Below are 26,816 nucleotides of genomic sequence, written 5' to 3' on the forward strand. Positions count from 1 at the left end.
TAATAAAATTAGTTAAACAAAGATATGAATATTTTTTCACAATAGAAACAAACACATGAAATATTCACACTTTTGTAAAGAGTATAAATAAATATTGTCCCAGAGGCGATAACAATTGCATTCTATGTTATTAACATGATCTCTAATGTCGCAATTGCTTGAAAAAGCCAAAGAGCAAACATATGAAAAAGTGGATAAACGTCCTGGGAAAGGCCGAGATATTAGACTGGGCAAGCAGGTGGATTTGCATAAACCACATTGAAAAGAAAGGGTCATAACATAAATAAAACTACTGAACTACCTCTGCCGGTTGATTCATATAATTTGTGCATCTAGATTTAACAAAATTGTCACACATGCGATCATCGTCTATAAACATAGTGATGGTGCCTATTCCTAAATCTTAGAATAGCTTGTAGAAGAATGGCCAAATCCTGGCCGTTTAGCCCGCGACATCCCTTCTTCAATTCGTTGCTGCTCTCTATTCATGCCCTTCTTCTTGAGCTCTTTGACGAGAAGCTCGTATGTACAATCCATTGGAACGAATCCCTTATGCACCATTTCCTCAAAAAAGGAACAAGCACGATCAACTTTTCCGTTTCTACAGAGGCGACTAACCAAAAGTGAATAAGTTCCAAGATCAAGACTGACGTCGTTCTTGAACATGTGGCTCAACAGGAAGTAAAGCACCTTCATTCTTTTCAGTCTGCAGCACATTTTCAATAGTGGGGCATAAGTATTAAGATCTGGCTGGCACCGACTTTCTTCCATTTTCAGAAGTAAACTCAGAGCCTTCTCTTCTTGCAAGTTCTGGGCAGCAACAAAGATTAGCGTGTTGTAGGTTGACACCTCTGGAATAACTCCCTGCTTTGACATATCCTCAAACACAGCATCAGAGTCTTGTAGCCTGCCAGCTTTGCTTAGAGCATCAATGAAGACGTTATAGAATGAAGTATCGGGAGAGCAATTGTTCTCTTTCATCTTCTCATAAACCTCCATGGCTTTACTTATTTCCTTTGCCCTCGCTAAAGCTTTCATTATGATGGTATACGTCACTACACTAGGACGACAACCATTCTTCTGCATCTCTTCTAAAGTATCATTAACTTTACGGAAATCTTTATCACGACAATAGGCTTCAATGAAACATGTGTATGTAACTGAATCTGGGCAAAATCCATGGTTTTTCATCTCATCGATATTCTTTCTAGCTTTATCAATCTGCCTAGTTTTGCACCAACCATGGACCAACACATTGTAAGTGAGTGAAGTAGGAGGAATATGTTCCTTGTATTTAAGATAGACTCGTTCCGCATGCTCGACACTTCCTTCCTTCACCAACGTATCCAACAACCTATTCATGGCTGTGATATCTTTGTCTACTCCGTATAGTTCCATTGTTTCAAATGCCTCTATTGCATCCTCGTACTTACTGGCCTTTGCAAGACGTCTCATGATTTTGGTCATTGTATCCAACGTGATGTATCCTTTCAACTTCTTCATTTCTTCCACCAATTCCCACATGATGTCAAATTTCTTCATTTTCCCCAAATTATCAACCATTAGGTTGTACAAATCAGCAGAATGACTAATCCCCTTCTGCAATTCAGCCCACTTGAAGAACCCAAAAGCCACTATCCATTCACAGCTGAATCTCCTCAGCACTTGCTCGACCAAACTCCCGGACACATGAACATCACAAACATCTAACGCTCTCACAACTAAATCAGGAGATATGAACTGCTGCTTCAGAATTCTACTAATCTTATCAACATCACTCTCAACTATATCATTAACTACGGTTTTCATATCAACATCACAATAACGAATCTTCTGATTCTCAATCCAGTATGATACTGAAGGCGGCACAAAATCATCATCCTTCACTTTTCCCTCACTTGACTCCTTGCCGGGAAACTTAACCCAATCAGGAAGCTCAGGTGATTCAGCATTGTGCGACAAGTCATTAGCTTTAATTGGCTCAATCACAGTGCAAAATGCATGGTGAAATAGATTACCAATTCCGATAATATAACTACTAAAATCTTGACTCAAACTCAATGGATTCTGCCGTCGCCATAAAGAGCAGAAAATTTTCGACTTTGATAACATTCTCAGCTATCCTGATAAAACAGACCGGAAAAAGACACTGATTAAAACAGAGGGAAATTATAGAATCTTGGGCATATACCAAGATAGGATAAATAACAATTTCTTTTAATTTTTCAAATGATGAAATAGACGAATAACTAGGAGGAATTGATTCCATAAACATGACAGAGGGAAATTCATAGAATCGGAAACAGAGTAAATTCAAAGGATAAACAGCACAAAGTAACACATACACACGCACACGAACATATATAATGTCAACTGGGCATTTCTCCAAACAGGTTAGCTCCCTCCCATTGACAAGTTTCATAGAGTTAAGAGTAGCTACCAAAAACATTAGGGTTATAAGGCCTCTCACACAAGAGTTGAAGTAGAACTAAATCCCTGTTTCTTGAAAACACAACTACAATTAATAACTTAGTTCTCATAGGAGAAAGAGACACCTTAAACAATGGTTGCACTGCACGAAATATTAGGCAAGGCAGCAATATCTCCTTGAACATTCAATTTTCTTGTCCGCCCAGGGCAACCCAGATACTGGGAGCTGTCCGGGAATGGTGGGTTGGAACGTCGGAGGAAAATAACCTGATTAAGGGGTAAATTCCATTTTAGCTCAATGTGATATCTAAAATATTCTAGTAAATCCCCATAAAAAAAAATACAAAATTACCTCCCGTATTTTTTAAAATATATAAATTACCCTCTCCCTTAAAATTATAGCTAGGGGTGTCAATGAGTCGAGCTCGAGTTGAGTATGTCCGACGATCCGATGCAAGACTTAAAATATTTTCTGAGATAGTGAAGCAATTGAATTTACCAGACAAGAAGTTAGTTGATGATTGTCGGACAAGGTGGAACTCAACATATGAAATGTTGGCTGCTGCAATCAAATTCAAAGATGTCTTCCCAAGGTTTGCTGATCGGGAACCACATTATGATATTTGTCCAAGTGCAGAGGATTGGACAAAAGCAGAGAAAGTGTGCTCGGTATTAGAGCTATTTTGGACAACTACGCACATTGTTTCCGGAAGTGATTATCCTACTTCTAATTTGTTCCTTAATGAGGTGAGCAGAGTGAAAGTTTTATTAGATAAGAAGTCATTGGAGAATGATATATTCATTCAGGACATGGTTGCAAGAATGAAGAAGAAGTTTGACAAATATTGGGGAGATACTAATTTGCTGATGTCTATAGCAGCTGCTTTGGATCCCAGGTGTAAGTTGAGAGCGCTTGAATTCTGCTTTCCAAGACTATATTCTTCAGAGAATGTTGAGAGGCAAATTACTATTGTTCGGAAGACATTATATGAGCTCTATTCTGAGTATGTGGTTATTTCCAACATTGAAGACGAGTCAATTGGAGAAGGGCAAAGAAACAAACTATCGAACCGAGATCTTGCAAATGTTGAAACTCAAAGTGGTTGGTCTGAGTATACTGAATATCTGAAGTCAGTGGAATCTATTCAGCCTCAAAAGTCTGAACTTGATTTATATCTTGAGGAAAACTGTTATGTATTTGAGAAGGACAAGAAGGATGGGAAAGACTTTGATGTTTTGGAATGGTGGAGAGTTCATGCATTGAAATACAAGATTTTATCGATAATGGCAAGAGATATTTTAGCTATTCCGATCACCACTGTTGCTTCTGAGGCTACATTTAGTGCGGGAAGTAGAGTAATAGACAAATATCGTGCATCATTGACTTCAGATACGGTTCAAGTGTTGATGTGCGGAGGAGATTGGCTGAGAAAACGCTTTGGAGTGAAGAAAAAATGTTTGGTAAGCTCTTTTGTATTTTAAAAGTTTTGAACATATCACTATTGTTTCTAACTTATTATAAGTGTATTGAATTTCATTCATTAATTTGCAGAGCGACAAAAAAGCAATATATGTAAATTTGCCTCTTGATGGTGATGTGCCAAAGGTACCTTCATGTAACTCAACTACCGATAATTGTCTCGATTGTTGCTTTTAAATTGCATCATGTTGTGACATCTTTGAGATGACTTAATGTGGTGGATTTGAGGTTTGAAGTTTGAGATTTGAGGTTTGAAGTTTGAAGTTTGAGATTTGAGGTTTGAGATCGGAAGTTGGACTTGGAGTTGATACTTCAATTGGTATTGATATCAAATTATGTGGTAATTCTTTTATCTTTTTTGTTGGGTTTGCTAATTTTCTAGCAAATCATATCGATAATCTTGTGCTATTCTCATTTACTTGTAAAGAGATATATACATATTAGTTGCATTGTGTTATACGATTCTAATTTAATTTATTATCATTTATTTTATGTAGGTTTGAGAGGAAAGCAACAAGAACGACTTTGTTACGTGGATTTTGTCACTTTTGAACAAACATGGTTTAGAAAGATATTTGGATTTTGATAAATGTAAATAATTTACTTTTATTTAAATGGTTTATTGACAAATTTAATCTTTATATATTGTGGTTTCTATTTGGTATTATGAATTTGGTTGGCTTGTTTGTTTTTTTAAATGATTAGTCGATTAAAAGTAAATTATTGCAAATGTGTTCAAACTTCAAACTCATAATTCAACAGGATAAATCGAGCTCGAGCTTGTTTAACTAATTTTATTAATAATAAATCAAAATATTAGTTATAAAAGAATAACATTCTACCAAAAGAAAATTATTTAAGAGCTCTAATACCTCTAAATTACTTGAACAATGGTAATTATATCCAACTAAAATAATAAATAAATAAGCAAATAATATTTCTACTTGATTAATTTGTTAGAAGATTAAAAATACTAATTTACTACGGTACGGTAAAATTTAAAATGACCAGCATTAGAATAATATATAAAATATTAATATAAACTGCAAAAAACTAAATATATATATATATATTTATACATATGAAAGAATAAATACAATGCATCTTAAATAAACATTATCAATCTTATTAAGTGTTTGGCTAAATTTTTTTAAAACATCTTATAGAAAAAGAAGTACTTGCTGAAATATTCATATCTGAACATTGAGAAGGAAATACTTATTGCCTTGCTAGAGAAATTATTATCAATTAAAAAATAACCATAAATGCATATCTACTAAATAAAGTAGGCCATTGAGAAATGTCTCTAAAATTTTTGCTAGAGATATAGGTCATTGAGAAATGTCTCTAAATTTCTAAGAAACTGATTCTGAAATCTGAATTGTGATGAAATAAAGCAGAAGCAACAGAAAAGAAAGAGGAAATGAGTGAGCTGATGATTCGTAGAGAAATTAAAACAAACCCACAGTAGTTGATAAGTTGAAGATTGTAATAAGTAACAAGCAAGAACAATGACCAGACAGTTTCTTTAGAAACCCCCCAAGATAATGCAGAAATCACTTAGCAGCACAAGTTAAATCAGAACAACAACTTCATGCACTCGGGTACTAGGATTATGATATTCATCATACCGACTACGGAAATCTTGTCTCAAGCATGAAACAGCAGGTGAAAAATGACTTCAAGTAGTTACCAAATGTTTAAATGTCCCTGGACTTGAGCACATTATGCTGGTTCAATCACATGATTAAGAAAGTGAAAAAAGACAGTAAAGCTGAGACGAAGGTGTCTAATGAAACAAATCACACGTCACATGTGAGGTTGTTCGACATTCTTAACATATTTCCCAGTACCTCAACAACAGTAGCAAAAACCCAGCTCGAGTTATATGCCTATATTTGCTTTATATGCAACAAAAACCCAACATAATATGCTCAACAAAAACCCAGCATAATGTGCAACAAAAACCCAGCATAATATGCAACAAAAACCCAGCATAATGTGCAACAAAATAGCCGTAAAAGCAACCGTGTCTCAAGTCAACAGAGAAAGAAGGATTACCTGGAAGCCGCACTCGTCGTTGTACTCGTTGCCGACTTGCCTTTGTTGTCTTGTAGCCGTGAATTTGGGGGTTAGGGTTTTCAGAGAATGATTTGGGGAAAAAGAGAAAGAGAGAAAGAAGAAGGAAGAAGATTTTCTTTCAAAAGAACGATAAAGTTATAAACAGAGAGAGAGAAATAGATGGGTAATGGGTTTGACTTTTTGTATTATTCTAATTATTATTATTATTCTAATTATTATTATTATTCTAATTATTATTATTATTATTATTCTAATTATTATTATTATTATTATTATTACTACTACTACTACTAGTAACTACTTTTATTATTATTATTATTATTATTACTACTACTACTATTATTATTATTATTATTATTATTATTATTATTATTATTATTATTATTATTACTACTACTACTACTATTATTATTATTATTATTTTAAATCATAAGATCGTATCATAAAATTTTTACATAGATATAATTGAAATTAATATATGTTCACAATTTGCAAAATTTATATATTTATAAATGTTAATATGACATTGATGTAACTATCATGTTACATTATTGAACAAAATAGGTTAATCGAACCATCAAAAGTCAGATCAGACCGTTAGATATGATAAAACTTACAAAAAAATACGTTTGGTAAAGTTTTAGACTTATTGGATATACGGATGTCGAGATATCGTACTCGAAACATAAGAGTAATCATTCAATACGGTGTATCGTTCAATCAGGCCATGTGATTTTAAATCATACCGTCTGATATGATCTAATGTGCACAATCTTGTATATGTTTAAATTTCGTATGAATCAGGTGCCCAGATTTTAAGATATCGTAATTATTGATTAAACTTTTTAATCTCATTATTTATATAATAAAATAATAATTAAAAATTTTCAACCATCATCATCATCATCATCATCATCATTATTATTATTATTATTATTATAATTTTTAGATAAGATTAATTCATAGGAATTACTAAATTTTGACATAAATTTATAAAAAATAAAAAATTATAAGTGAATTACTTGTCAATTTAAAAGATATTAACGTAATACAAATATATATTAAAATAAAACATAAAGACTAAAGTTCTATATATCATATTAAATAATAATTTTAATTATAAAAGATATTATAATTTACTAAGTTGTTGATTAAATTTATTTTTGTATAAAGATTAAATGTATAAATAAAAGTAACATAATTTATTATTATCCAAAATAAAATGTATGATCTTAATTAATAATTATAATATATGGTCAATTTATATTATAAAATTGATCAAATATAAAATATATATATTAAAATAAAACATAAAGACTAAAGTTCTATATATCATATTAAATAATAATTTTAATTATAAAAGATATTATAATCTACTAAGTTGTTGATTAAATTTATTTTTGTATAAAAATTAAATATATAAATAAAAGTACCATAATTTATTATTATCCAAAATAAAATGTATGATCTTAATTAATAATTTTAATATATGGTCAATTTATATTATAAAACTGATCAAATATAAAATATAAAACTAAATATATAAAAAATTCAAAAAAAATAAAAAAAAATATATATATTCACCAGCTCGCGAGCCAGCTTGCGAGCTGGTGAACAGCAGAAACCTAGCTCGAGCTCGAGCTCGATAGGAGCTCGAGCTCGAGCTGGCTCGACTCGAGCTCGAATTTTTCGAGCTCGAGTCGAGCTCAAAGTCGAGCCGGCTCGCCGAGCTCGCGAGCCGGCTCGACTCGCCTGCCACCCCTAATTATAGCACACGAGCAAAAAATGCGCCTGAGTAAGCATTGTTCGCTCGTCAATAATCAAACTACCCCTATTTTTAAATTATATGTATTTTTAAAATATAATATAAAAAATATTAAATTCAAGTTATATATAAAGACATCCAAGAAAATATAAAACAGAAAAATGGATATACACTACAAGAAAACAGGGTTTCAAAAACAGATTTTTCCATCTCCGAAGCCTATATTTCTATCTCTAATAACACCACAGATGGAGAAAATCCATAAAAAATACTGTTGCTGAAAGTCCAATGGTTGATTATGTTGCTGAACACAGATTACAACTTTGTCTCAGTAACCTAAACAAACTTAGACAAATACGTCTCAAAATCTGTCGTGTTTACCCAATGTTGTTTCCTATTCATCTTTATTTCGGTCTCTGACCCTGTGGCTGATTCCGTCTCTAAATAGCAGAGGATAAAGCTCATTTTCGATTCAATTCCTAATTTTTTTTAAACAAAACGGAACAAAATGAGACCAAAATATTTGAAAAAAATGAGATATGACACACAAAACCATAATAGAAACATTGGGCTAATGCCAATTACTAAGCATTACATGTAACGTCCCAAAAAAAGAAGGTACAAGCTCTAACTAATGTAAAATACGCAATAAAAAAAATCTTGCAGAGAAGCAAATCTATATGTTAAATAAACAAAGTAAGCAAAATCAATAAAAAAATTTCAAAATTAGTGAAATTCAAGTGGCTATTGCGGTAACACAAAATCAACTATGCACTGTTTCAAAATAAAATTTCTAAAGGTCACCAGAGTATACCTTAACTCACACCAAATGGGTATTATAGATCATAGAAATATGAAAAAACTAAATAATTAAACTTAGAAACAAAGAAATCATCAAGTAAACATTTATGAAGAAGAAAAAATCCAATTACTATCCACATTTAATTTCAAAGAGCATGGCTTATATCTTGGAGGATCTATCCATAACTAACTAACCACTAAAGCCTGCACAAGAAACTAGATGAAACTAAACTACTATGTGAACTCAGTTAGAATCTTAATCTAGTGTTGTGGATGTAAGAGAACTGATTCCTGTATACAGATATAATTTCACTATAACCTAAATATCAAAACATTGGAAAAAGAAGAAAGGTAATGCCTGCATCAGAACTACATTTCCTGATTCCAAATAAATGTACAAACCACTAACCACAAAGACATTGTAAGAAACCATAAAACAACATGAGAATTGTAACTCATAAACTCCAAAAACAATGGAATCCAAGAACAAAGTTACAGTTTACAATCAGCACCTTCTTCTCCTCAAGCTTGTTGTGTCCAAGAATGGCTAATCTCTGTTGAGCAGCCGCGGTTGTAAGCCCCTCTCTGGTGCATCTCAGATTCGCAAACACTTCCTCAATGGGTATGTTCTCCTGGAAAGCACACACAAATACGAACGCAAAAAGCATGAGCAAACCCCTTCATGTGAATTTAACATAAATTTATATCCATGTGAATGCTGAAAAAGTACTATATTAGTCTTTACTACGTTTCTTCATACTTTTCCTTTTTTGTAATTTATATGAATTTAACATAACAATTTTGCAGGTTCAGCTATAATTTCTAAGGATGGCTTGGAAGAAGTATATGATAGATGCATAATTGCTGTACATGCTCCACATGCTGTGAAGATTCTAGCAAGTATACTCAGTCACTGTTGCCTCAAAGAATCACAGTCCATGGGGAGCATATCTGAAGCATAGGCGTAGGAATTATTCCATTGTTCCTTCATAGTGGAGATAACCTCTATTAGGATTTGGAGGTATGTCATCTGATAAGCATACTTCTGTGGTCATAAGGGACCCTATGCAAGCCTACTTTAGATAGTTAAACCCAACTCTACATATGGAAAAGATGCAGCCCACATCATATGCATAATAGAAAAGGTTAATCAATTAATACATCGTGAGAATACTTCAATCGTAAAAAAATTTCCTAATAGTGGAAATTAGCTGCTGAAATATTACATAAAGTATAGCACACATTACCATACCATATCCATCCCAAGCAACCAACAAAATTATTATCCAGGTACTTTTTGCTGTTATAGTAAGAAACAAAGAGATCTTAGACATTGTCTGCTTATAAACCAATTTATTTATAGCATTGTCATTCTATTAACAATTGAGTCTATAAGTAGTGGTTAATTTTGCTATTTAATTATTTTAATTCAGCAAACATGGTAAGAAATCACAACAAATACAATCATTGGTTAATTATAGTTTGGGATGACAACTTCAAAATGCAAATTTTACTTTTTTTTTCTTTTTACTTTAGGGATATATTCCAGGATAGTGCTTTACTACATTCCCCTTTTATGTATCTAATTAAAATATCTACAACCCCTCCAAGTTTCAAATCTTACCAGCAGTACTTTAGTTGGGAATATATAAGAACATTTCAGCTTGGGACAAAGTAGAAAGTTCGCTAAAACAAAGAGAACAGGGGAAATGGTTGGCATGGAATCAGTTGAGAAACCTCCATGAATAGATAAGTTACTGTAAACGGCACCTGAAAAATCATCGTATATGTAAAACAAAAAGAAATAGAAAAGTACCTTCAAGGTAATCCAACTACCCATACTGCTCTAAAGCAATATGAGATCAGAAAGTAAACCAAAATCCAAAATGCTATGAATACATGGGATGGTTAAAAAAAGCAATTAGCACTGAGTTAGCTTTGTATTTACAAAGGCATTTCAGCAAAAGCCTAAGCGACAAGAAACATAAATCACACAAGATGCCTCAACCTTCAACAAAGTTAGCATAAAAACTTGTAATGGATTTTGATTAGTTCATGAAACTTATCTCTCTTCCAAAAAGTTAAAGCTAGTGTCTTCTTCTTCCAGTAAAGGAATCATCTTTCTAAAGAAGAGCCACAGGAATAGTTGTGCCATTTATCAAGCAACACCACAGATTCAACAACTTATAGGCCTAATATCTTGGTTTCTGCAGTACCAAAACCACGTTACTAGGAAACTGTTACTACTCAAATATGTACGAAACTGCCCATAAATACCTGAAGGCAGAAAAATAACAGAAATTTGGGCAGGTGAATGATTAGTTCTATACCTGATAAACAGTAAGCCATATGTAAGCACAAGCATGAGTCAAGCATTAGCTACAGAATATATAACTGATTAATTGTTCCTGAACAAAAGGACCATTCTCCCTCTTCCATGCGGGTACCCAAAAATCAGGTGATGCTACAGAAACTACTATGTGATTCAAAGGTGAAAATTATAGAGACCGCTATTCGCATGAAAGAAATCAAAATGGCTAAACACACCAAACTCAGGGTTCAAAACTACAACATTTTGTAGTGGTCACTAGCAACCAATTCAAGAATTGGCTAGAAGATCATAACCACCCAAGGCAAATTTATCAGATTTTATCAATCATCCACTCATTTTCTCTCACTATATCCCCTCTAGTAAAGTAAATCAATCCAAGACCACTCTTGCGAATGAGATATATTCAAAGGAAAAAAGAAGATGGACAATGCACTCTCTCCTGTCCTGTTATTGCTCTTCATTTCAATAAATACTCTTTCATATCAGGTAAACAAAAATGAGGATACACATCTATGCAAGCACAAAAAAATATTACAAAGGACATAAATAGACCACAAAGACACACAATACTCGAAATGAGCATAAAATATTGCAAAACTATGGTGACATCTTGCAGGAGAAAAAGAGTTGTGTAGATAAAAATGAAGACTTAGAAATTGAAGGAGAATGGCAAATATAACAAGACACGGATGACATTCATTGGTGCAGAAGATAAAAGAAACACCTCACTTCTTCTATGTTCAAAATGGAAGTAAAATATCTTCTACCATGATACACACACACACCCTCCACACACACACACCCCACACATAGGGCAATGATTTTGTGATTAATATTATCTAATTTTTGTATCAACCTCTCTGAAAATCATGATTTGGTGTAGCAGGATTCTATTGAGATCATGATGTCAAGGAATATATTTTTATATGTTCTAATCAGTTACTGCATTTCTTTTTTAATTTTATCGACCACAAACTTGACAAGGTTTGCTGAATGATGCCCCCTTCTTATTCTGGCTTTTCCATTTCCTTGTCTGTGTTTTTTTTTTTGTGTGAGAGTGTGTGTGTGTGTGAGTGTGTGTGTTTGTATGCGTGCATTTACGGTGGGTGTGTGTGTGTGTGCGCGTGTGGGGGGGGGGTCTCTAAACGTAAAGTATTTGTTTGTTAATTCCGTCCCTAATTCCGTTTCTGAAACGCAGAAAATGTTCCGTCTCTAAAACCTTACAAATTTCTGTCTCTAATCCGTCTCTGATTCGGCCTCTAAAATTTCAAAATATTCCGTCTCTAATCCGTCTTTAATCTTTTTTTATTTTTTTGGGCAGATTTTTTAATTTTTGTTCCCCCAGAGCGGACTAAAATAATAATTCTCCTTATATATATATATATATTGCATTTTGAATAATTCTTAAACAATCAACATCTTCTTTTACTAAACAATGATGAGGGCTAGAACTGTGGCTTGATAAGTGTGTTTTCAATATATTAGGATGTAAATTTTTATTGAAAATGAGTATTTTCAATTTGACTGGGTCCAAATAGTGTAAAACTAAAAATTGATTTTTGGAAATGAAGCCAAATTTTATTACTTCGGAACAATTACCATGGTTGCTTTAACGTTTGGTATGATTACAAATACTCCTTATTAATTATGTTAAAAATTAAAAATATTTTCTTGAATGAAAATAATTATGCAGCCTGATGGTGAGGTGATCAAGGTGGACATTACTACTTTAGGCTTATCCATTTTTTTAAAAAATTAAAAAATATGAATAAATTTGAAAATTGTTAAAATAAATAATCCATAGGACATATTATTCTATAAAAATAAACTTTAAAAAATATATAGTTATAATTCAATATTCAAAATGGGATGTTGGTCTATTCACCATAAAAATTAAATGAAAACCTAAAGGAGACTAATGAATGTGCTCATTGTAATTCAACCGATGTTAAAATCAGCACGAGTATTTATAATTTTCAAATAACGATGAAAATATCTATAATTATGTCCAACCTCAAAGGACGTGATTGTATTGTGCCCTTTTCGAAATAATATACATCTTATACTATACTCCCGTTCATTTATTTCAAATTATTCCATATAAAAGAATTAGAATTCATTAATTTGAAACGAAACTTAGTTCAAAACTAATGGAGATTAAAAAATAAAAAAATTAATATAAAAGTAGATACATGTATATCTATAATGATGTGACTCAAATCCACAATCTTTTAATTATAAAAATTACAAAGTTATCAATCAAGCAAGACGCTGTGTTGAAAATAAATTTGTTAGTTAATGACACATCTCAATTAATTAACAAATTCAAAAGATAAAACTCATATGTAATAACACTCAAATCTAGCTTGTGTCAATGACAAACAAATTTGGGGAATTTAATCACAACTATACAATCACATTTAATAACAATTTTGCCACTTTTTAGGCTTTATTTATACTTTTATACTATATATATATATATATATACTGATTCTTTAAATTATAAAAAATATCCTTATATATTTTCCACCCCAGTCAAATTCTTTTGGTCATTTATATGCATAATCTATCTATCTATAGAAAATTTCACCTACATTAATTTCTTTTTGTGTCAATAATATTCCTAAATGAGTTCTATTTAATTAATATTTTTTTAAATATAATATATTGATTTATATATTTTATTTTTATTTAATTTATAATATATTTTAAAATATAAATAATTATTTATTATATATATGTAGAGACCCCTCTCCACTAATGTGTAAGGGTCCTATCCAGCCGTCAAAACCTTATCATGTAAAGCTCAAGTTGCTATTATTAGTTTGCAGAAGATGCAGGTCCCAAAGGGAGATAACAACTATAATAGGCAATTGTTTGCAGATTAATTGCTTTTTCTGGAGTTGGTTAATTATATTTAGACTCCTTGAAAATATAAAATTATTTTTTTAAGTTTTTTTAAAATTATATTTTAAAAATTCACGATTTTTATTTAATCTTTTTTTGTCAGGATTTGAATGAAAAATATTAATATTATAAAATAAATTCAATATTAATTCTTATTTAATGTTTATTTGTAATAATTTTATACTTATAAGAAAAAAATGTGATGAGGTTAACATCACTCCATATATATATTACATTTATCTCTTTATAAGTACGAAAATATACATGAAAATATTGATGACGGGCAAAATAAAAAATTATATATATATATATATATATATCTTACGTTAGCATTTCTCATTCAAACTCTGACGAAAGTGGGTCAGGTATAAATGAAGTTTTTTTGAAGGAAGTGTAAGTGTAATTCCAAAACTTTTTGAGGGAAAGTGTAGTTTTGGATTTTCAGAGCAATCGAGTTTAAGTGTAATTAACCCTATAAATTATAAGAAATTATTGCATTAACTGCATGCAAGAAAATGATAAAAGCATTTGAATTACGTCATGTAATTATTCAATACATCATTAATTGGATGGTCGACACATACTCTACTTTTAAAAAAATGAGACAATACATAGAAAATTAACTAACGTATATTGAGAAGGATGGATGGATGAATATTTATGATTATATACACAAAAAAGAGTTTTGAAAACGAATAAACAGATACAATTATTTATGTGAAGAGATCAAAATCATAAATTGATGAACTCTTCCACTTTTTGAAGGGCAAAAATAGGAAAATAAATAAAAGATTTATATATATATTTATAATATTATGGTCCCCGAGTGGGAGCAAAGCAAAAACAACCTCCAGGATGGTCTTCATCCGGTATCATTCCTCCTCCTTTGCTGGTATCGATTGCTTCCAAGAGCCTCACCACCTCGTCCATGTCGGGTCTTTTGTCTGGGTTCGCATCCCAACATCTTTTCATGATATTTGCCAGAGAACTTGGGCAACAACGAGGTATCTCCGGACGCAAATTCTGCAAAAGAGTACATCATATATATATATATATATATATATATACATACATGTAAGAATTTAATGCAATTTCATATTTTTTGTATTTTCACATTTTAGTCATTTATCTTAATTTCTAAAGTAGTAGATAGGTGCTGTGACTTTTTACTTTTTCACAATTTCGGTTCTTCGATCGTCGGAGTTTGCAAATATTGCTGGAATAAAGTATGAGCCCCTGCATGTGCTTTTTTCAATTTGGGGTTTTTGTTCCCATTGATAATTTCTGGCAGCATGGAAGCAGATTTTCGATCTTGTATCTTTTATTTTTTGCACGTTGGCGTTTTTAGTCCTTTATTTTTCTAGATTAACAAATAGGTGTCATGACTTTTTAATTATTTTGCGATTTTAGTATATTAGATTGACCAGTGGAAAAGAAGGCCCTGAACTAAAAGAGCACGTGCAGGTCACATGCTTTTTTCCGATAGTATTTTCAATTTTCGACCGCTAAGGGCCAAAATCGCGAGAAATTATAATTTATAGCACCTATTTGCTATCCTAAAAATTAAGAAATGACAAAAAATTAGCCAAAAGAGAAAATTAATATACATAACGAAAATTGCATTTAAACCAGCTAAAAAAAGCATGCTCGTTGAAGTTTAAACATCCAATGCTTAGGAAAAACTCCCTGTGCTGAGTAGAAATCGGAAAATTTTGTCCAAATCAGGTCTGGTTGAATCAAACCAATTACTGAATAAATGTAATATATCTGTTATATGATTGATCACTTTTTCTAAATTATATACCAATCATACGACAAGTATCTTATACTTGTCATACAAAAATTTAACTAGATTCGAGCTAGAATTTTCATAAATATGTGAAGTGGAATCAAAACTTACCTGTCTAACAACAGCATAGGAAACTTCAGCAAAGCTAAAATCTGTGTAAGGCAGATCACAACAATATGTTTCCCATAAACATATTCCAAAGCTGTAGACATCGCATTTTCGATTATAAGGCTTCCCATCCAGTACCTAACAAGTAGATGATCAGAAATGTGGATCAAAGAACTATGATCTTCACAATTAAAACAAGGGACAATTATACTTGCTCTTTTATGAGATTTGATGTAATTACACGTAAATTTTATGTGATTTTAAAAATTATATTTGGTACCTTTGTTGGTTGCATAGTAGGTCCCTCCGTTAGTCATAATTCACTAGATTTATTGATATTAATACAAACAAACTGAATGAAAATTGATATTTACCCTCAGTTGACTTATTACTGACTTATTGCAGGTTAAATAAATTTTTTGACTAAAAAATACCCTTATAACAGTGAAGATATACCTCCTCACATGCACTAACATATGATGAAGATGCATAAGGGTAATTTGATCATGAAAAGATTTATTTATCCTGTAAGAAATGAATAATAACTCAATTGGGGGTAAATATAAATTTTAATCGTGCCTTTTTGTTAGTGTCAATAAATTCGGTGAATTTTGACCAACGAAAAGACTTTCTTTTTAGATATAAACAAACCAGCCCAAAGATGCTAAATATAATTTTTCAAATACGAAATGTTATGTATAATTATACCAAATTTCAAAGAAGGGGAGTGTGTCAGAACAAATTTTTGATGAGATGGAGAGGAATAGTAGTGCACCTCTGGGGCCATATAACCAAGCGTTCCAGTTTCACCGGTCATGTCTCTCGGATTCTGGGCTTCAACACGGGCGACACCAAAATCAGCAATTTTCAATGTTCTATGGTGATCTAACAACATGTTTTCAGCTTTGACATCGCGATGTACAATCTTCTTTGAATGTAGGTAGCTTAATCTGCGAGTCGTTTGAGATAACTAGGTAAAAGATTTGTTAGCAAAATTATGCTCGACACATTTACTCCTATATTTTATGGGATTTTGAGTTTTCCCGATTTCGAGATCAATTTGAAATTTTGGTGAAGGGTAAAACTAGATGTGTCGAGTTTTTCTAATTCTGTGACCATTTTAAAAAAATCCCGCAGAGCATAGAAGTGAAAGTGTTTAACCCTTGTCCTACGGGACTAAAAGTTGTAATTTCGTCCAAAATAAATGATCCAAATACAGAGGTGAAATTGCACTTTTAGTCCCACAACATAAGGGTTTCAACACTTTTAATCCCATGTTTTATGAGATTTTTAAAAAGATCTCAAAATTAAAAAACTTGACACATTTAGTTCAATCCTTCACGGAAGTTTCAAATCGGCCTCGAAATTGAGACAACTCAACACATTTAGTAAATTCCGTATAGCAGAAGACTAAATGTGTTGAATTTTCACAATTTTGGGACCATTTCGATGAAAACCCTATAAAACAGAGGACTAAAGGTATCGAACCCAAGACTCAAAATGTCGAACCCCCTATCCTATCCTGTCCTATGGGTCTAAAACTTTATTGATCTTGCCAAATACAAAATTTTACCCTCTTGAAAGGTCCAAAGCAAGTTCGATGACAACTCTAAAAGCCAGCTTCTTCTTCCTATTCTTGAATAAGAAACTCTTCAATGTCCCTCCAGGAACAAATTCGACAAGAACACAACACGCCCTTGATGGAAGTTTCGTATAACCCTCAGAAGGGTTTTTCGAAGGAATTTTCAGTTCTGAAGTCCCCATTGAAGCACCAACAAACTATACATGACAATCATTACCATAAAAACCAAATAACTAACAAATCCAACATGAGATGAAACGTAATTTAACCCCCTCTGATATTGCAAATGAACAAATCATTCTCTTACGATAAAAAAAAAAAAAAAATTAGCAATTTATTACACCCTCATATTTTTCAAAATGAAGCAATTTACCTTCCTGGCTAATGAGGTAAAAAGTTTCGTTTTAAAAAATATAGAGTAAATTACTGCATTTTAAAAAATATAGAGAGATAAATTGCTGATTTTTTTTTAATAAGGGAATAATTTACTTATTTGTAATATGATTGCTTGTATTTTCTGCATGAGATAAAAAGAATTTGAGGATCGAAATGATGAAAGCAGGACTTAGCTATTTTACTTTTGTAACATTTGGGTGATCAAGCTTGTGCCAAACAGAAACCTCTTGTTTAAATGATGCCCGAAGTGCAGCAGTTTCAGCAATTGTGGCCGTTCCTTCTTCTCCCCAGTCCAATAACTTCACTGTAAAACAAAAAATAATATTGTAGTGAGGACTAATTTTGATGATAATGATATATGCATTGTAGAGTTATTATAATCAGGTCTGGTTCTTAACAAATGTAAAATTATATTTTTTTTAAAAAAAAATTAAAATTATACTTGCATCCCTTTCCAAAATCCACTGTTAACACATAATTGATCCATTTTTATTAGGATTATGGATGCAAAATGCTGACATTAGCAAAACAACATCTCATAAATTTCAAATTTTACTCCTTATTTAATATTTTCATGTAATAATTTGTATTTATGAAGAAAAAAATATAATGATATTAATCTCATTCCACATATATATATTATATTCATCACTTTATAAGTATAAAAATATATAAGAAAATATTAAATGACGGGCGAAATTAAAATTTTATGTATTTTTTTATTTTGCTTAAGTCACCATTTTTTGTCTGAACCCTAACAGAAAAAAGTCAGGTGTTAATTCAGAATTTTCAAAAGGGTGTAAGTGTAATTTCAAATTTCTCTTTTAAAAAAAGTATAATTTAACAATTTAAAATAAATAAATATAATTAACCCTACCAATCAAAAAGAAATATATTCCAGTAAAAAATTCCTTTTGTATTATTGATAAAATCCTAAGTCCGAAAATTGCAAGAAACAAACGTAGGAAATGTTCCCTAAAACTCCAAGAACAGAGAAGTTGCAAGAAAACTTAAAGATTAAATGAAAAGTGCAATACACCTGCTGTATGATAGATATATGTATAGTTGAGGAAAAGTAACCAAAAATATAGAAAATGTCATACATTTGCTCTGTAATTGGTTTGGTTCGATCAAACCTGTTGTGAGTAAGAATTTTTCCGGAGCTATGTACGTACCTGCAACGTCTTGACCATTGTAAGTACCCCGATAAACTGTGCCATATGTTCCCTGTGCGACAAGATATCGGATCTCCAGCTTGGACGCGTCGATCTCCCACACTTCCTTAGGCTTCTGAGTCTCTAAGTTGCTCGACCAAGCCCGGCTGAGATGCCTCTCAAGCTGCACATCCAAGCTCTTGAGATCGATCTTATCAGCCCGAAAGATCATGTCCTTGCTGTTAATGCTACATGAACTCCTCGTCGACGATGGGTTCTTATCACTTGGAGGAAAGTTAAGTATGCCGCTCTTGGAAGCCGGCAACGTCTCATCGCCACCCTTAGCTACCTCCCCACCTTCCTCGCTCGTTTTCGCGTCCATAATATTGTCAGCCCGACCAATACTCAACTCTTAATCTTGATGAAGGAATTAACGTTGTAGAATCAACTTCTTTTGACTAAAATAAGAAAACCAATAATACCGTTAGTTGCAAGGGGAAACAATTAAACAAATATTATGATCATCAAGATTGCTAATAATAATAATAATCCATCTCTTCTTCTATACGGAATCACACACTTTTCAAAGAAAAAAGAAATATTTGATCATCAAAATTGAAATTGACATTGGAAAACATATAGTATAATAAGGTTCAATTCAAATATAAAGATTCAGACAAGAAAAGAGGACCAAGAATTCAAGAAAATATATAATTCTGACTTTTTTATGAATTAAAAACCTGAAAAAACCAGCCAAGAAGAATTAATCCAAAGTAAAAAAGTAAACCCTAATTGGAAAAATGACCCACAAAAAGCAATGTTTTTGAACAGATACTTTTTCAAGGGGGAAACAATAAAAAGAAAAGAAAAGACAGAGCGTATCAGAAATTTACAGTTTACATATCTCAAGGCCCAAAAATCAAAAGATAAGAGGAAAAATACGAATGCATTTATATTTAACACAATGGATGAGGGAGACCACAAAATCTGAGCAAACCCTAATTCTGCATGTTATAATCAAGAAAACTTAATTTCTGGTTGATATGATCCCCTGAAAGAAAAAAAGAGAAAGAAAGAATTATATGTGGTGGAAAAAAGAGAAAATAAGGTTTGAGAGAGGAGCGCAAGGCTTGCCTACAATTATGGTTTCAGCTTTTTCTTGCATGTTTCTTATAATGTAAATATAGGGTTAAATATAATTTAACTTATGTGACATAACAAATGAATAATTTATATGAAAAGATATAGTAATTTGTCTCTATGTATTTTTAAGATGGAGTAAACAAACCCCTCACACGATGTCGTACATTTCACACATTTGTTCTTTATTTTTTTTATTTTTTTAATATTTTTAAATATAAAATTATCATTGGATTTTATTTCAATCTAAGGTCAAAATTTATCTAGTCGATCAACATTGCAGATTTTACTTAATTTCAATCAATAGTTCTTTTTTTTTTTTTTATCGAAAGACGATTAATATTAACGAAAGGGTCCAAAAGAGTTCAACCTAAGTCAAGAGAACCCAGGAAGGGACACGCTAAACACAGAATTAAGGACCTAACCCACCCTCCCTAACAACTCCCTGGAAAACCTGGAGGACTCTATGAGCTTGAGAAACCAGATCAACCGTGGTGGTGGAGTGATTTTCGAAAATCAGCCGGTTTCTCGCTCCCCACAATAGCCAACAAATGGTCAGAACCAAACCAAAATTTTCCTTGCCCAATTTCATGCGCAGCTGTAGGAAAGCAAACTCGTATGAAATAAAAGATGCCATTATGAAGAATTTGGTGGGAAGAATTCTGTATTTCGTTAATCTAATGAGAAAGCTATACATGGAGCTTCGTTTTTATATACAGATTGTGAGGTTTTTTCTTTATAGCTGCACTAACAAACCCATCTAACCCACTAATAAACTTTACAGCTGTGAAGCAAAGAGGAAAACGTAAAAGCTACTAACAAATTTGCAAAAAAAATAAAAACACGCTTCTAAGAACAACAATGTGAAGAATAAAAAAGGTGATGTGGCCCTCGTCGATCCATGTGGACTAGCTGCATTTGAAGAATCAGAACCCAGATTTCTACAACCCCCCTCAAGATGGAGCTTGGGAGACCAAGCCCAGCTTGACAAAGTGGCGAGCAAAATCACCAGCGGGAGGAGATTTGGTGAACACGTCTGCCAATTGATCACGACCCAGAAGATAAGAAGGCTTAATGAAACCACATTTGAATTGGTCATGAATAAGGTGGCAGTCGATATCTAAGTGTTTTGTACACTCATGAAAGACGGGTCGGCGGTGATGTGGATGGTTGCTTTGTTATCGCACCAGAATGGAATAGGAACTTGAAATGGAATATGGAGATCACGGAGGAGGTAAGATAACCATAAGAGTTCACAAACCGCAACTCCCATTTTGCGGTATTCAGCTTCTGCAAAGGATCGGGAAATCGTGGCCTGTTTCTTAGATTTCCAAGAGATGAGTGAAGAACTAAGAAGATGCAAAAGCTGGTAATAGAGCACCGGGAATCAGGGCAAGAGGCCGAAGAGGCATCGGTAAAGACAGAGGGTTGGAGAGTGTTCTGGGAAGAGAAGAATAAGCCTAGCGAAGAATTACCTTTCAAATAACGTAACACATGTTGTGCAGCAACCCAATGAGAAGATTTGGGGCGTTGTAAGAACTGACTAAGCTGCTGTACGACGAACGAGACGTCCGGACGAGTAAATACAAAATAGAGAAGGCGCCCAATTAACCGTCTATAAGTACCAGGATCAGGTAAGAAGGTTTCATCATTAACAGTGAGTTTAAGGCCAGGGGGTAATGAGGTGGACACAGCTTTGGAATCTAACATCTGAGCATTAAGAAGAATATCATGGAGAAATTTCTGTTGGGTCACCAATAAGCCATGATCAAATCGGGCAAGTTCGAGGCCAAGAAAATACTTGGCATGACCTAAATCCTTGATGGTAAAGAGTTGATCCAAGTGGGATTTTATTGCAGCCAGTTCAGTCTCTCAATCCCCAATCAAAAGAATATCATCCACTTAAACTCATAGAGTCAAAAAATAGTTGGAAGTAGACTTCACGAAGAGACAATGATGATGGGGTGACTAAATGAACCCATAATGTTGAAGCTTGCCAGTAAGCTCAATATTCCATTGCCGAGAAGCTTGTTTCAAACCGTAGAGGGACTTCTTTAGCTTACAAACTTAACCAGGAGTGTTTATAATGTAGCCGTCAGGTGGTAGCATGTAGACTTCCTCGTCGAGATATCCGTGTAGAAAAGCATTATTTACGTCAAGTTGTAGTATAGGCCAATCCTAAGCTGCAGCCACTGCCATAAGAACCCTAACTGTGACAGATTTAGCTATCAGAGAGAAACTGTAGAAGTAGTCAATGCCCTCAATTTAACTGTATCCTTTGGCAACCAAGCGTGCTGCATTAAGTTTGAGCTTGAACACCCAACGACACCCGATAGACTTCTTGCCAGGGGGCAAGTCCACCACATTCCAAGTATCATTTTTAGCCAAAGCATCAAGTTCTTGCTGCATGGCATCCACCCATCTTGTATCTGTACGAGCCTGAGCATAATTTCGGGGTTTCTGCATAGAAGACAATAGAGCTACAAAGGATATATGTGCACTGCTGTAAGTAGAAGGTGAGAAATGGGAATCAGTATAAGTAGAACAGTTACAGATATAATCATTAAGCCGAGAAGGTTTCTGCGGTAACCTCTGTGAACGTCTAGGAGGAGGGACATATGGAGAAATGGGAGAGGACCTTTGTGGGGAAGAAGAATCAGGAGAAGAGGTAACATGGGAAATGTCAGGGAGTGCAGGTTGATCACTATGTGTGGGAGAACAATCAGTGGGAAGATCATTATCTAAATACTCAATAGGATCTTGAGAGGGAGTAGGTTGAGTGGGTGTGGAGTCAGACTTAAAGGGAAAAATCCCTTCATAAAATCTATCTTTAGAGTGTAGGATTTGTTTTCACTGTAGGTCAAAAAGTTTATAACCTTTGTGGCATTGACTATATCCTACAAAGACACATTTGTGAGCTCTTGTGTCAAATTTGTGTTTGGAGGGTGATATATTTGAAGCAAAACAGAGGCAACCGAAAATCTTGAGGTGAGTGTATGTGGGTGTCTTATTATAGAGAAGTTCATACGGGAATTTCCACTGGAAAAGAGGTGTCGGAAAATGGTTGAGTAAATAGGTGGCAACAAGAATTGATTCCCCCCAAAAAATGTTTGGTGGATGTGATTGAAACATTATGGCCTAGCTGTATTAAGGATATGTTTATGCTTTAGTTAATCCACACTGTTTTGTTGTGGTGTGTATAGGCAAGACTGTTGATGAACAATATGAAGCGATCTAAACAAGGATTGACACGAAGTATTCACAAATTTCGTACTGTTATCGGATCTGATTTTTTTTACTTGTGAATCAAACTATGTCAGAACCATTTTGAAAAATGTGTCTAGTGTATAGCAATCTTGAGTTTTGTATTTAAGCAAAAAGGTCCAAGTCGCTCTACTGTAATCGTCGACAATAGTTAACAAATAGTTACAACCACTGAGACTAGGGATTTTATACGACCCCCAAAGATCAATATGTATGAACTCAAAGGTGTGCTTAGTTTGTATAGATTTTGTAGAAAATGGCAGACTACTTTGTTTGGCTATAGGGCAGATATCACATTCACAGGAAGTACTGGAAAGATTTAAACTAGAAATATGTTTGAGGACATTTAAAGAAGGATGTCCAAGCCTCCTATGTCACAGGTCATTATACAAAAAGAAGAACTCATGCAAGTAACAGACTGAGCATAGTGATAAGAAGCAATATTCAATGGATCAAATGAAGATTTGGACAACACATAAAAGATTTTTGTGAAGCCGTCCTACTGCTATGGGCCTTTTAGTCTCCAGATCCTGTAAGAGACAATGAGATGAGTGAAAAACAACCTCAATTGATGATGTCGAGCACAATTTTTGACACGAATAGAAGGTTGAATTGAAAGGTGGGAACATATAGGACCTCTGTTAGTCTGAGATTTTTATGTAATGTGACATTTCCTATGTGAGCAACAGGTTGTGTATTCCCATCTGGGAGATGTACAGAAGTGGAGTGCGATGGTGTTGTGATGTGTTTGAAAATGTGTTTATGTGCACACATATAATTAGTAGCTCCCTTGTCGACTATCCAAGTATCCCAACAATTATAATTCAAACTAGTAAAAGAACAGTTATCACCTGCATAATTGTCTGCCTGTGCAAAGTTGGCATGTAAGGGATCTTCTAGCATACGTTCTTCTCTTCCTTTCATGAGACTTATAAGCTCCTGCAACAACACCTGCTATTGATTTCCTCTGTTATCTTCTGTTTGTGCACTATAACCTCAAATAGGGACCCCTTCCTTCTTCATTCTTTCAATCAGTTCTTTATACCAATTCGGGGTGTCATGTAGCTTGAAGCAAGTCTCCCTTGTATGTCCCACTTTATCACAGTGATTACAACGTTGTCCCTTCTTGTCGACATACGTCCTGCGTTGTTGTCCTCATTTGGTTATGAAGTCCTTCTTTCCCCCTGTTTTAATCTGCATTGCAACATTGTTAACAGTCTCATTCCTTTCCATGTTAACCTCTCTTTGTTTCTCAAATCTCAAAATCATGGAATATGCCTTGTTGACTAACGACACAGGGTCCATCACTAGTAGCTGGTCTCTCATGTAATCAAAAGTCTCACTCAAACCCATGAGAAATTGAATGAATTTAGAAAATGTGGCTTGATCTACAATTGCCTGAGATACTCCACAGGTGCAACCCCCACATGTGCATTGTGGAGTAGGCATTAGAACATCTAATTCATCTCAAATCATGCGTAATTGTGAGAAATACTCAACCACGGAAGTATTTCCCTGTGCCAAAGAGGAAATGTCTCGCTGCAGCTGATATAATAAAGGTCCGTTACATTCACCATACCTTTCTTCCAAATCCAACCATAAAGCCCTTGCTGATTTTGCATACATAAAGCTCCCAACTATTTCTTTTGAAATGCAATTCAATATCCAGGTTGTGACCATGCTATCCACGTGAATCGACTGTTCGAAAAATGGGTCAGTACCATTTGGTTTCATAGCAGTTCCTTCTATAAAACCCAGCTTCATTTTTGCTCGCAATGCTTTCTTCACCGCATAGCTCCATATTAAAAAATTGTTCTTAGTTAGTAGAGTACTAACCAGCACCATACCAGGGTGGTCGGATCCATGTAGTTGCAGCACCTCCAGCATCTGTCGTTTGCTATTTTCTTCATCTTCTGCCATTGTTGCTTCGAGAGAAGCCCTCTAACCAAGAGATATATAGAGACCTTCAAATGAAGGCTCTGATACCATGTAGGAAAGCAGACCCATATGAAATAAAAGACGCTATTGTGAAGAAATTGGTGGGAAGAATTATGTATTTCATTAATCTAATGAGGAAGCTATACATGGAGCTCTGTTTTTATATACAGATTGTGAGGTTTTCTCTGTGCAGTTGCACTAACAAACCTTATAGCTGTGGAGCAAAGAGGATAACGTAAAAGCTACTAACAAAGTTGCAAAAAAAAATAAAAACACGCTTCTAAGAACAACAATGTGAAGAATGAAATTAAAGGTGATGTGGCCCTCGTTAACCCATATGGACTAGCTGCATTTGAAGAACCAGAACGTAGATTTCTACAGTAGCAACCATAGCTAATCATCCTCCCTTCCTAAAAAGTTTGACACTTCAGACCCTGGAAAGTTAGCAATTGCCCACACTTGTCTGGAAAAAGTGCAGCTGAGTAGAAAGTGTTCTATCGTCTCCTCTTCCTCATGACAGAACGGACAACCACCAGTCACCTTCGCACCACATTTTCTCAGATTTGCGACTGTAGGTAACGCCCATCGACACAGCCTCCACACAAAGAACTACACTTTAGGCAGGGTCCTGGTAGACCAAATGAAATTTCAATGGGGGGGGGCTTCAAAAGGCTCGCCCATCCAATGACTATGTCCCCTATCCTGTTCAAGTTCCTAGTCAAGTTGATATGCATACGAGCGGAAAACCGTCCTCCTCGATCAAAATGCCAGATGAGGCAGTCCTCCTCACCCAGGCAGCAAAGTGGGAAGGCTAGGATACAATTGCTCAAATTGAGGGAATAGTGACCTAACCAAATCCTTGTCCCAGGCTTCAACCCCTGCGATCATAAGACAATTCTGATGGTCTTGGGACGCAACAACCAACCATCCTCCATGATTTAGATTCTCGTACCATACCCCACCCTCCATCTCGACCCTGCCTCAAGTAAGTCCAACGTTTCTATCAATGACTGTTAAGCATATGATGCAAGTGGTCTAATCTGTGCCTCAAACAGATCTGACTAAGGGAAATATTTTTGTTTTAGAACCTGGCCAGAAGGCATCTGGTCTAGTCAAAATCCTCCATAATTGTTTGACAAGCATGGCTCAATTAAAGGCTTTATGCGCCATTCTGAGCCCCGTTACGAGGTCTTCGCATTCGACGTCATTGTTGGAGGCCTTAAACCCAAACTTGACAGCGAATTCTAAATCTTCTCCTTAGGGTGAAGTGATGAATATGCTTGCACCATTGCTTTCAATCGTGGATGATCCATCTACATGTAATAGTCATATTTCAGCTTGAGGGGTACCTTCTTCAGACGTCCCTGTTGTTTGGAGACAAAGTCGGCTAAAGCTTGGGCCTTAATGGTAGCTCGAGTTAGATAAGAGATATCACACTCACTTAATTCTACCACCAATTTTACCAGACATCCTGATGTATCTGGCTTACCCAGCGTTTGCTTCAAAGGTAGGTTAGTTTTTACTCCAATGGGATGTGAAAGAAAATACAAATGTAGTCTTCTAGCAGTGATGACCAACGGGGAATGAGCGGGCAGGAAGCAAGCACTGCCATGTGCTCTCGGATTGCTGTTGCAACCACCTATTGAAT

At 34.1% G+C, this 26,816-nt stretch overlaps 3 protein-coding genes across 6 annotated transcripts; 1 reads left to right on the forward strand and 2 right to left on the reverse strand.

Moving 5' to 3' along the window:
* Positions 1–221: 221 nt before the first annotated feature.
* Positions 222–9,226, reverse strand: LOC105158393 (Pentatricopeptide repeat (PPR) superfamily protein). Of its 4 annotated transcripts, none has more exons than XM_088879069.1 (3): positions 9,071–9,211; positions 2,556–2,697; positions 222–2,123 (listed from the first exon to the last, which is right to left on the reverse strand). In XM_088879069.1, the coding sequence occupies exon 3, from the start codon at positions 2,110–2,112 to the stop codon at positions 397–399; it is 1,716 nt and encodes a 571-aa protein (XP_088735195.1). In that variant the 5' UTR covers positions 2,113–2,123; positions 2,556–2,697; positions 9,071–9,211; the 3' UTR covers positions 222–396. The 4 variants fall into 4 exon arrangements, with proteins under 4 accessions (XP_088735195.1, XP_088735197.1, XP_088735196.1 ...); XM_088879071.1 differs by lacking the exon at positions 9,071–9,211 and adding an exon at positions 5,972–6,140; XM_088879070.1 differs by lacking the exon at positions 2,556–2,697 and having other exon boundaries at positions 9,071–9,226.
* Positions 2,952–9,520, forward strand: LOC110011278 (zinc finger BED domain-containing protein RICESLEEPER 1-like). Its single transcript, XM_088878140.1, has 3 exons — positions 2,952–3,891; positions 3,983–4,046; positions 9,366–9,520. The coding sequence occupies exons 1-3, from the start codon at positions 2,983–2,985 to the stop codon at positions 9,518–9,520; spliced, it is 1,128 nt and encodes a 375-aa protein (XP_088734266.1). The 5' UTR covers positions 2,952–2,982.
* A 4,932-nt stretch (positions 9,521–14,452) lies between these two features.
* Positions 14,453–20,087, reverse strand: LOC105158394 (serine/threonine-protein kinase 52). Its single transcript, XM_011075144.3, has 7 exons — positions 19,720–20,087; positions 18,848–19,284; positions 17,855–17,976; positions 17,268–17,473; positions 16,470–16,644; positions 15,698–15,832; positions 14,453–14,820 (listed from the first exon to the last, which is right to left on the reverse strand). Exons 2-7 carry the CDS (start codon positions 19,206–19,208, stop codon positions 14,611–14,613), a joined length of 1,209 nt encoding a protein of 402 aa, XP_011073446.1. The 5' UTR covers positions 19,209–19,284; positions 19,720–20,087; the 3' UTR covers positions 14,453–14,610.
* Between the last annotated feature and the right edge of the window lie 6,729 nt (positions 20,088–26,816).

This window comes from Sesamum indicum, linkage group LG3, assembly GCF_026168435.1.
Source record: "Sesamum indicum cultivar Baizhima isolate 11 linkage group LG3, ASM2616843v1, whole genome shotgun sequence".
Lineage (NCBI taxonomy): Eukaryota > Viridiplantae > Streptophyta > Magnoliopsida > Lamiales > Pedaliaceae > Sesamum > Sesamum indicum.

Bases quoted from the DNA above. Each gene is read 5' to 3' on its own strand.
- LOC105158393 (XM_088879070.1), bottom strand. From the start codon at position 2,112: ATGTTATCAAAGTCGAAAATTTTCTGCTCTTTATGGCGACGGCAGAAT.
- LOC110011278 (XM_088878140.1), top strand. From the start codon at position 2,983: ATGTTGGCTGCTGCAATCAAATTCAAAGATGTCTTCCCAAGGTTTGCT. The intron at 3,892-3,982 runs GTAAGCTCTTTT...ATTAATTTGCAG, and splicing joins GAGTGAAGAAAAAATGTTTG to AGCGACAAAAAAGCAATATA. The intron at 4,047-9,365 runs GTAACTCAACTA...ACAATTTTGCAG, and splicing joins TGTGCCAAAGGTACCTTCAT to GTTCAGCTATAATTTCTAAG.
- LOC105158394 (XM_011075144.3), bottom strand. From the start codon at position 19,208: ATGGACGCGAAAACGAGCGAGGAAGGTGGGGAGGTAGCTAAGGGTGGC. The intron at 15,833-16,469 runs GTGCACTACTAT...TCTACTTGTTAG, and splicing joins TTGGTTATATGGCCCCAGAG to GTACTGGATGGGAAGCCTTA. The intron at 14,821-15,697 runs GTAAGTTTTGAT...ACTCTTTTGCAG, and splicing joins CCTATGCTGTTGTTAGACAG to AATTTGCGTCCGGAGATACC.